Genomic DNA, 11189 nt, shown 5'->3' on the forward strand with positions numbered 1-11189 from the left:
ATTTACTTATATTATTTATTAACTAATAATAATTATACATTACTTACATTGGTGGTTTCTGTATGGGGCTGTATCTCTGGAGGGGCTTAGAGTAGGGGTGGGGGGCTCAGCCTGATGGCCAGTTAGGGTGAGAACTGGGAAGATTGGCCATTTGCTTTCTTAGATACACCTCAATGTCCAGCTTGAATGTCAGTTAGGGTAATATCTAGGGATTCACTAAATCCACTATTTTAGGGTCTGGCCGAACCCCAAATCCTTTGTGAAAGATTCGGGCAAATACTGAACCGAACCTAAATATGCAAACAAGGATAAGAACCGGTCAAAGAGAACTCCGCTCCTTGCGCACCCTGAAAGGGGGAGGGGGTTCTTCTGAATTGTTATGGGAGGAGGGAGCAGGAGAAGGAAGAGAGCTGGGCAGACTCCAGCCCAGAAATGAAGGATATTTCTGAGAGAGGAATATGGATACTGAAGAACATGTTTACACAAAAGAAGACAAGAAATCCTGTTTCTTTTGATAGAGGACTCAGCGCAGTGTTTCTTCTCTGAGGAAGTGCGCTGTCACGAAACGCGTAAGACCTCAAGCTGTGTTTTTTAGATGTGCAAATAAAGGTTGATCGATTTTAATATCACCTGTTGCGGCTTTTTTATGCTGACCTGGAGTGCACTGCCAATGTGTGAACTTTTGTGCAGTGTTTCTGTGGGTGACTGACCAGAGCTATTATTATTATTATTATTATTATTAACATTTATTTATAAAGCGCCAACATATCCCGCAGCGCTGTACAATAAGTGGGTTTCATACATTGGACATACAGAGTAACATATAAAGCAACCAATAACCGATACAAGAGGTGAAGAGAGCCCTGGCCAAAAGAGCTATCTTTTTACAAAGCATCAGAGCAGCTGTGCATAGAAACCCCCATTACTGAGCAGTAGAGGGGATCATTCACAAAGCATATAGTTGGATATTTACAGCGGTACTTGTGGGCGCCCATCCCCGTGGCACATAGGGGCCACTCTCATTACACCTGGTTCCTGTTTATTCTCTGATTAAAGCGCCCTATTAATGTACATGATCCCGGCCTCCGACACCTGCTCTTGGCATCTTGTATGATCTCCCCACTGCCACTTTCTTCTTCTGAGCTTGCAAAACTGGGTCTCTGCAAAGGGAGAAACGAATGTATTGGTCTGGGTTTGTGCACAGTACTGGTACTTACAGACACACCGAATAAAGGGAAGGTTCCAAAGATCTTTGTGAAAGTACAGGTATGGGATTTGTTATCCGGAAACTCATTATTCAGAAAGCTCCAAATTACGGGAAGGCCGTCTCCCATAGACTCCATTTTAATCAAATAGTTCAAGTTTTGTGCCCTAGGCAACCTGGCCAGCCTCCTCAACCAAAACACTGACATTCAGTGCTGGGCAAAGCCAGACGATGTGGCACTGAATGTGTTTTGTTGCTCATAGATGATTTGATAGTGCCCACATGTGAGGGATGGCAAATCACAAAGCAAAGCAGCTGAGGGAGAATGGGGCAGATAATTTAGTTGCTGAAGACAATGAAGAAGCCCATTGCCATATTCCGTCCTTTTGAAGGACTCAGCAAGTCCTGGAGAGATCGGTTCCTCCATATCCCAAACTGCTCATCCCCATAATGCTGACTCTAGCCTGGCACGGTATGACTGGCTCTACAGCCAATAGGGTAAGTGTGGCACCGGCAGATAACTATAATGGTACCTACCTGCTCGGGCACATCCTGGCACACTGGGACAGTAACAATGTCTTGATCTTCGGAGACAGCAATAGAGCAGATTTTCACCAACTACAAGAGAGATTTCATGGCTTTAAGAAACTGTGATAATGAAATAAAAACACGTGGCAGGAACGAGGGAAAATGTGAGGAATAAGGTAATACATGGTAAGCAAGATGTATAGTTTTTGAATTATTTGCCTTTCAAATGGGGGTCACTGACCCCGGCAGCCAAATAACCATTGCTCAGTGAGGCCACAGTTTTACTGTTATTGTTCTTTTATTTAACATTTTTAAATTCAGTCCCTCTCCTATTTATATACCAGTCTCTCATTCAAACCACTCCCTGGTTGCTAAGGTAATTTGGACCCTAGCAACCAGATAGCTGCTGAAACTACAATCTGGGGTGCTGCTGAACAATAAATGAAATAACTAAAAAACTACTAATAATAAAAAATGAAGACCAATTGCAATGCGCTAACTCAAAGGTAAACATAATAATAATATAGGTAATATGATATAGGATAAGAAATATGAATAAAACCCACAACCCAACCAACCCGCATCTATACCCACATTCAAGTGGCCCCCCTTGTGTCTCAACTCCTTCTCCTTGTAGATTGTAAGCTCTTTTGGGCAGGGCTCTCTTCCCCCCTTGTATCGGTTATTGATTGCTTTATATGTTACTCTGTATGTCCAATGTATGAAACCCACTTATTGTACAGCGCTGCGGGATATGTTGGCGCTTTATAAATAAATGTTAATAATAATAATAATCCAATATAGTGATTCCCAGTGCACAGAAGTTTCCATGCCTGGGAAATAAAGTCTATGGGTTCAATGAGTGATCCTACTGACCATATGGGATGGAACAGACTGAATGAATCCTGCTCCATTTGTATTGTCTCTTTCTCTGTAAATCTGACTCAGGATAATGAATACTCATTGCTTACCCCTCCATCTTTAAAGGGACATTTCCGCAGTCTTCTCCGTACTGATCTCGCGCAGGAAGTCTCTTTGATAGTAAAACGAACAATCTGTGGATTTGTTGAACGGGGCTAACAATAAGGACAGAAATAGACAATTCATATATTCACTGCAAGTAGGATACAAAGGGTCTGGATCCTGCAGATACAACGCATGGGGGTTTCTCAGCAGGGAATAATACAGGTATGAGATGCGTTAACTGAAAACCCATTATCTAAATAGCTCCGAATTACAGGAAGGCCATCTCCCATGGGTGCAATTTTAATTAAATAATTCAGTTTTTTTTCTCTGTAATAATAAAACAGTACCTGTACTTGATCCCAACTAAGATATAATTACCCCTTATTGGGGGCAGAACAGCCCTATTGGGTTTATTTAATGGTTAAATGATTCCCTTTTCTCTGTAATAATAAAACAGTACCTGTACTTGATCCCAACTAAGATATAGTTACCCCTTATTGGGGCAGAACAGCCCTATTGGGTTATTTAATGGTTAAATGATTCCCTTTTTTCTGTAATAATAAAACAGTACCTGTACTTGATCCCAACTAAGATATAATTACCCCTTATTGGGGGCAGAACAGCCCTATTGGGTTTATTTAATGGTTAAATGATTCCCTTTTCTCTGTAATAATAAAACAGTACCTGTACTTGATCCCAACTAAGATATAATTACCCCTTATTGGGGGCAGAACAGCCCTATTGGGTTTATTTAATGGTTAAATGATTCCCTTTTCTCTATAATAATAAAACAGTACCTGTACTTGATATAAACACCTTTAAGTTAACTTTTAGTATGTTATAGAAAGGCCAATTCTAAGCAATTTGTCTTCATTATTTATTTTTCATACTTTTTTAATTATTTGCCTTTTTCTTCAGACTCTTTCCAGCTTTCACATGGGGGTCACTGACCCCGGCTGATAAAAACTATTGCTCTGTGAGGCTACAGTTTTATTGTTATCATTACTCTGTATTACTTATCTTTCTATGCAGGCCCTATCCTACTCATACTCCTGTCTCTTGTTCAACCCACTGCCTGGTTTGTAGGGTAAACAAGACCCTAGCAACCACAGAGCTGTTGAAATCCCAAATTTGAGAGCTGCTCAAACAAAAAGCTAAATAACTGAAAAATCCATAAAACATAAAGACCAATTGCAATGGTTCTAAAATCTACAAATCTACAATATGCAGTAAATGCCCACAGTTGCCCACAATGCACCATGGAGGAAGGTTAAACGTACAGGGCAGGTACAGCCGGGGATATAACATAACACAGGTATTTGCCAATTATTCTAAGATGCCAAGTGCTGCAATACTCACCCTGCTGGAGCTGGGAATGATATGGAGCAGCTTATATGCCCATTTATTGCCCGGCTGTGTGTTGTACAGGCCAATGGCTCTGCTGAAGGCCGAGGAGAGTGGGACACTCCTATTATCTTCCAGGTAGAAAGCCCAGATGATGTGAGCCATGGCCAAGCTGGCCAATACAAGGATCATCCTGGTGGCGCCCATTACTGTATATTATGGTCTGGTCCTCAAGGAGCACCTGTGACTGGTGTTTGGAGTGAAGAGTCTGTCTCTCTCTATGGCCCCCGGCTGCTCTGCTATGGGGAGTGAATAGGGGAGGGGGCAGATCTGCTCTTGCAATCCATATCCTCTCTCTCTGCTTATTATTCATATAAAAAGTGCTATTTTGGGTAAGGGTTGCGCATTATGTTGTTATGTTGTTAATTTAGGATCACCTTCTACCACAATGAACTAGTAAGAAATATTAATTTGATTTTAATGTCTAACATGATATTTATATACATTACTTTGCAATGACTTCTAGGAAATATTCACAATACTGTGCGTTTCCTATAAATTCTCCCCTTGGCTCCCAAAGGGGAAGTTGATGCTGAAGTCGCACGGAGCCTGAGTAACACTGCAGTCTGCATTTTTGTATCTATTCGTGTCTGTGTCTATCCATATACTGTGTAATACATGGTCTTACGTTTGTTATTAACCCACAGAAACCAATCAAAAGGTAGCAGCTATCTCAAAAGAACATCTGATTCTATGGGTTTCTTTCTATTACATTACCCCCAATCAACCTATCTTCCATATACACGTATCTACCTGTCTATTGTAACTACATATCTATCATCCCTGTCTGTACCTCTGTCATCATATCTTACCTATCAATCTATCTAGCAATCTGTTCATTATCAATCTACATATCTATGTATCTATGTATGTATCTATCTATCTATCTATCATCTGCAGAGAATATAACTTCCTTGCACTGACAGACAATTACATGGTTGTCGTTTTAAAAGTGGCATTTCTCCTTAAATGTCTCTCTATCTATCTATCTATCTATCTATCATCTCTCATCTATCTATCTATCCATCCATCTCTCATCTATATCTATCATCTATCAATCTATCTATCTATCAATCATCTATCCATCTATAGTACCAATCAACTATCTATCATCTATCTATCTATCTGTCTATCTGTCATCATCTCTATCTATCTATCTATCTGACCATCTATTTATCTAGCTATCCATCTATTTATCATCTATCTATCTATCGTCTGTATCTATGTATCTATCTTCACCCCCTGTATCAGTTATTGATTGCTTTATATGTTACTCTGTATGTCCAATGTATGTAACCCACTTATTGTACAGCGCTGCGGGATATGTTGGCGCTTTATAAATAAATGATAATAATAATAATAATATATCACTTAATCATCTGTCTATTTATCATCTATATCTCTATTATGTTAAAAAGGTGGGTCACCTTCAGGTTAACCTTTAATATGTTATAGAATGGCCAGTTCTAAGCATCTTTTCCATTAGTCCTCATTATTTATGTGTTATGGTTTCTGAATTATTTGCCTTCTTCTTCTGACTCTTTCCAACTTTCAAACGGGGGTCACTGACCCCGGCAGCCAAAACCTATTGCTCTGTGAGGCTACAGTTTTATTGTGATTGTTCCTTTTAATTACTTATATTTTGACCCCCTTCTATTCATATTCCCATTCCTCACTGTCTGGTTTCTAGGTTAAACTGAACCCTAGCAACCAGGTAGCTACGAAAATTCCAAACTGGAGAGCTGCTGAAAAAAAAAGCTAAATAATGCAAAAACCGCAAATAATAATTAGACCAACTGCAAACTGTCTCTACATCATCAAGCACTTTCTGCTTCATACTAAAGGCTAATTTCAAGGTGAACAACCCCATAAAGGTCTCCTTCATCTGCAGAAATGGCAAACAATTCCTTAGTTATATCCCTTTGGCCCCTCTGCCACTCTCCAGTAGTTGTCACTTTTGTACAGTGATGGTCAGACTTCTTCACTTCTTCTGCTGAAGCCCCACCTTGGGGGTCTAACTGTTGCTCAGGACCCACTTCATGTTCTAGAAATAGCAAAAGTGACCCTGACTCAAGCTGCATTCAGGTGTATCTGGCAAGTATGTATGTATCTATGTAAGTTATACACTTAATGGTAGTTTGGGGGTTTCCTTAATGGAGAAGGATCTGGGGATTTTTGTAGATAACAAGTTGTCTAATTCCAGGCAGTGTCATTCTGTGGCTACTAAAGCAAATAAAGTGCTGTCTTGTATAAAAAAGGGCATTGACTCAAGGGATGAGAACATAATTTTGCCCCTTTATAGGTCCCTGGTAAGGCCTCACCTTGAGTATGGGGGGCAGTTTTGGGCTCCAGTCCTTAAGAAGGATATTAATGAGCTGGAGAGAGTGCAGAGACTGCAACTAAACTGGTAAAGGGGATGGAAGGGTTAAACTATGAGGTTAGACTGTCGAGGTTGGGGTTGTTTTCTCTGGAAAAGAGGCGCTTGCGAGGGGACATGATTACTCTGTACAAGTACATTAGAGGGGATTATAGGCAGATGGGGGTGTTCTTTTTTCCCATATTAACAATCAGCGCACCAGAGGCCCCCCCTTTAGATTAATGAAATGGAATTTTCATATGAAGCAGTGGTGGGGGGTTTCCAAGCTTACACGCCATAGCAACGCACGTGTCTCTTGCTACTTGTAGTCATTTTTACACTTTATGACCTTTAGAATGACACCCTTTACTTTCTGTATTCAATAGAATATCCGTATAGGTGTATATTTACCAATATCAATATCTATGGTGGGAGCTCAGCTGCCTGTGTAGTGATCTGTGTTCCTTCCCCGGCACCACTGGGTAATTCCCTTATCTGCCCCTCTCTGCCAATGGAAACACCAGGAATGATATGAGGCTGGGAAATATAGGTGTCCCATGGGGTTAGCCATATTCGTCATTTCCCAGGGTGCCACAGCCATGTGACCTGTGCTCTGATAAACTTCAGTCATTCTTTACTGCTGCACTGCAAGTTGGAGTGATATTCCCCCCCCCCCCCTCACCCCCAGCAGCCGATCAGCAGAACAATGGGAAGGGAGCAAGATAGCAGCTCCCAGTAGGTATCAGAATAGCACTCAATAGTAAGAAATCCAAGTCCGGCTTGGGACTCCTCCAGTTACATGGGAGTAGGAGAAACAATAGGTTAGCCAAAAGCAGTTCTAATGTGTAGCGCTGGCTGAAAGCTCAGACTCAGGCACAATGCACTGAGATGGCGCCTACACACCAATATTACAGCTACAAATACATTTGTTGGTTCAAGAATAAAAGATTAAATGGCAGAGGGAATTATTTGCTGTGTAACAGTGTCATTTAGAAATAAAAAGTACCCCATAAAAATCATGACAGCATCCATTTAAGTTTACTTTTAGTATGTTACAGAATATCAATGTCTACATCATATTAAACGTTAATTTAAAGGTGAACTACCCCTTCAGCACAAATACAAGTCATGCACAGAGAGCCTTCTTAAACCAGATGGATCTGTTTTCCCAATCCTATTACTGAGCATGCTCCGGGTCTCCGACACGGTCTTCTTCTTACAGCAATTACTGGTTTTCTCTCTGTGCCGTCCCTCTCGCTGCCGCTGCCGCTGCCACTTCCGTGTCCTGACATCTCAAAGCTGGAAAGCTGGAAGTAAAAAGAACAGCTCAGTGTATTGGGCACTGGGCTTGCTATTTATCTAACAGAAAGGAAAAAGCCCAATGAACTCCAAATAAAATAGGGGCTGAAAATACTAAATGGACAATAACAATCAATGAACGCCATATTTACACCACATATATATATATTATATGCTATAACTGGTAATGGTGTTTGAGACACAGGCAGGGCCCCCCCCCCCACCCTCGTAGGCTTCTTCTACCTACCCCTAGCTCCGCCCCTGCCCTAAACCTTCATCAGACTCCAACTATGCTTCTCTCTGATGATGTAAATGTTAGGGAAACCTACCTTCTCATTCCCAGGGCCACAGGTTGGGACAGTAACAATGTCTTGATCTTCAGACAACTCCATAGAGCAGTGTCTCTCCAGCTACAAAACAAATGCCATTGCTCTAAGTAAACGAAAATGGAGCATCCAATATAAACACTTGAGGAAAAATATGAAAAGAGAAAACGTTTGTCGAGGTTAAAGGTGGCCATACACGTTAAGACCCGCGAGGTCGCCAAGCAACCTATGGGTGGGCGATATTGGGAAAAGGTAGGCTAATTCGATCGTTTGGCCCTGGGGCCAAATGGACGCAGTCGATTCGGGGGCCGCGTCAACGAGTCGATGCAGTCCCCCATCCGACTAAATCTTTTAACCTGCCCAATCGATCTGCCCAAATTTAGGCCAGATATAGGTTGGACATGCCCCTCGTTCCTGCTCCTACACGGGCCAATAAGCTGCCGAATCGGTCTAATGGACCGATATTGCCAGCTACAATTGGCCCGTGTATGGCCACCTTAAGGGTGAAGACACACGGAGCTACTAGTAGCAGCTACTTGTCGTGGCTACTAAAATAGACAATGCTGATCATTTACTGATAATTGTCTCAATGTGTTTTAGCAGAAGCAATTCTCAGTATTGTCTATGACAGGGGATTTTTTTGGCGTTTAGTAGCCATAAAAAAGTAGCTGCTACTAGTAGCTCTGTGTGTCTTTACCCTTAAAAGTAAAAATGAAGAAACAATAGCCGGTGGCAATAAAGGGGAAGTAACGCTCCGAAAGTAATTCATGCAGCGGCAGAAAGAAATAAAAGGGGCAATGTATATGTGGGTTATGGAGTATATAATACCCAAAAAGCAGAAAAAAATGGTGGAGGGAAAATGTGGCACAAGCAATGCCTATAAAGAAAAGTTCAAAATGATGGTAAAATGATGGTAAGATGGAGGGAGTAAAAAGTAAAAGAGACAGAGGGAACCGGAGGTGGAAATATCGGGCGGCAATCCACTCCACACAAATGAGCGGATCCCTCCGTGTATGCCCACCTCTCCTCCTACTCATTGCTCACCCCTCCATCTTTAATGGGACATTCGTTCACTCTGTTCCTTTCTGATCTCAAACAGTTGGTTTCTTTGATGATAAATTGGATGACCTGCAAAGACAATGAAAATAACGATGGGACAATTTATTACATATATAGTGCAAGATGGACTCCTGCGGGTCCAGCTGTACCGGTGCAGGGTATTTATATAAACTATAGTAGGGTTTCTGTAGCAAACACCCCAGCTGTACCAGTGCAGGAATGGCTGCCCCCGGGGCTACACAGCGGGGTATTTATATAAACTATAGTAGGGTTTCTGTAGCAAACACCCCAGCTGTACCAGTGCAGGAATGGCTGCCCCCGGGGCTACACAGCGGGGTATTTATATAAACTATAGTAGGGTTTCTGTAGCAAACACCCCAGCTGTACCGGTGCAGGAATGGCTGCCCCCGGGGCTACACAGCGGGGTATTTATATAAACTATAGTAGGGTTTCTGTAGCAAACACCCCAGCTGTACCAGTGCAGGAACGGCTGCCCCCGGGGCTACACAGCGGGGTATTTATATAAACTATAGTAGGGTTTCTGTAGCAAACACCCCAGCTGTACCAGTGCGGGAATGGCTGCCCCCGGGGCTACACAGCGGGGTATTTATATAAACTATAGTAGGGTTTCTGTAGCAAATACCCCAGCTGTACCAGTGCAGGAATGGCTGCCCCCGGGGCTACACAGCGGGGTATTTATATAAACTATAGTAGGGTTTCTGTAGCAAACACCCCAGCTGTACCAGTGCAGGAATAGCTGCCCCCGGGGCTACACAGCGGGGTATTTATATAAACTATAGTAGGGTTTCTGTAGCAAACACCCCAGCTGTACCGGTGCAGGAATGGCTGCCCCAGGGGCTACACAGCGGGGTATTTATATAAACTATAGTAGGGTTTCTGTAGCAAACACCCCAGCTGTACCAGTGCAGGAATGGCTGCCCCTGGGGCTACACAGCGGGGTATTTATATAAACTATAGTAGGGTTTCTGTAGCAAACACCCCAGCTGTACCAGTGCAGGAACGGCTGCCCCCGGGGCTACACAGCGGGGTATTTATATAAACTATAGTAGGGTTTCTGTAGCAAACACCCCAGCTGTACCGGTGCAGGAATGGCTGCCCCCGGGGCTACACAGCGGGGTATTTATGTAACTATAGTAGGGTTTCTGTAGCAAACACACCAGTTTCACCAGTGCAGGGCAATAGCACATTATATATATATATATATATATATATATATATAGATAGATAGAGAGTTCCATATACATATACTTATATTTTACAATATACTTATATTTGAGGTGCCAAAAGTTGAAATACTCACCCTACTGGAACTGGGGATGGTATAGAGGAGTTTAAATGCCCACTCATTGGCTTGCTCTGTGTTATACAGGTCAATAGCTCTGCGGAGGACTGAGTAGAGTGGGACAATCCGGTTCTCATCCAGCTGGGAAGCCCCAGAGTTCCGTGCCATGGCCAGGCTGGCAAGCAGCAGGGTTATCCAGGCGGCCCCCATCACGAGGTGCTCAGATCTGCACGGCAAACCTGTCTCTGTACATATGGGAGTGTCCCTGCAGTTTATACCCATCCGCAGGAGGGGAACTTCTGCTCTTGCAACCCATTTCCTTTATCTGCATATTATATTTAGCAAAAAGTGCTATTTTGGTTAAGGACTCAATGAGACTGAGTCACAATGACATTGTGCATTAGGGTTTTGTATCACCACAACAGTAACTTAGCAAGGAACGTTCATTTATTTGCACTGTAATATTTACATTATTTTGCAATGCTTTCTAGGAAATATTCACAATATACTCTGTGTTTCCTCTAAATACTCCCCTTGGCTTCAGAGGGGGAAGCAACACCAAACGGAGCATTAATTTGTACGTACCTTATGCCTATCATGCCATGCCTATCTACCAATATCTATTCTGTCCTTCTATCTATATCCATCTATTTTGACTTTCTGCCTATCTATTTATCTATCTATCTTTGTATATACATCTATTCTGGCTGCCTCTATCTATCTATCTATCTATCTATCTACATC

General features: G+C 42.3%; 2 protein-coding genes across 2 annotated transcripts; both read right to left on the reverse strand.

Moving 5' to 3' along the window:
• Positions 1–799: 799 nt before the first annotated feature.
• camp (cathelicidin antimicrobial peptide) lies at positions 800–4375 on the reverse strand. The gene is made up of 4 exons (XM_004915510.4): positions 4058–4375; positions 2704–2808; positions 1742–1822; positions 800–1160 (listed from the first exon to the last, which is right to left on the reverse strand). The coding sequence occupies exons 1-4, from the start codon at positions 4247–4249 to the stop codon at positions 1023–1025; spliced, it is 516 nt and encodes a 171-aa protein (XP_004915567.1). The 5' UTR covers positions 4250–4375; the 3' UTR covers positions 800–1022.
• Positions 4376–7480: 3105 nt separating this feature from the next.
• On the reverse strand, positions 7481–10736 carry LOC101731222. The gene is made up of 4 exons (XM_004915511.4): positions 10464–10736; positions 9128–9211; positions 8087–8167; positions 7481–7765 (listed from the first exon to the last, which is right to left on the reverse strand). Exons 1-4 carry the CDS (start codon positions 10725–10727, stop codon positions 7604–7606), a joined length of 591 nt encoding a protein of 196 aa, XP_004915568.1. The 5' UTR covers positions 10728–10736; the 3' UTR covers positions 7481–7603.
• Between the last annotated feature and the right edge of the window lie 453 nt (positions 10737–11189).

This window comes from Xenopus tropicalis, chromosome 6 (genome assembly GCF_000004195.4).
Source record: "Xenopus tropicalis strain Nigerian chromosome 6, UCB_Xtro_10.0, whole genome shotgun sequence".
Lineage (NCBI taxonomy): Eukaryota > Metazoa > Chordata > Amphibia > Anura > Pipidae > Xenopus > Xenopus tropicalis.

Excerpts from the sequence above, each read along its gene's own strand:
- camp (XM_004915510.4), bottom strand. The coding sequence starts at position 4,249 with ATGGGCGCCACCAGGATGATCCTTGTATTGGCCAGCTTGGCCATGGCT. Across the intron at positions 2,809-4,057 it reads TCATTCCCAGCTCCAGCAGG|CCCCGTTCAACAAATCCACA; the intron begins GTGAGTATTGCA and ends CCTTATTGTTAG. Across the intron at positions 1,161-1,741 it reads GCCAGGATGTGCCCGAGCAG|AGACCCAGTTTTGCAAGCTC; the intron begins GTAGGTACCATT and ends CTCCCTTTGCAG.
- LOC101731222 (XM_004915511.4), bottom strand. The coding sequence starts at position 10,727 with ATGGGTATAAACTGCAGGGACACTCCCATATGTACAGAGACAGGTTTG. Across the intron at positions 8,168-9,127 it reads GTCCCATTAAAGATGGAGGG|CTGGAGAGACACTGCTCTAT; the intron begins GTGAGCAATGAG and ends TTTGTTTTGTAG. Across the intron at positions 7,766-8,086 it reads GTGGCCCTGGGAATGAGAAG|CTTTCCAGCTTTGAGATGTC; the intron begins GTAGGTTTCCCT and ends TTTTACTTCCAG.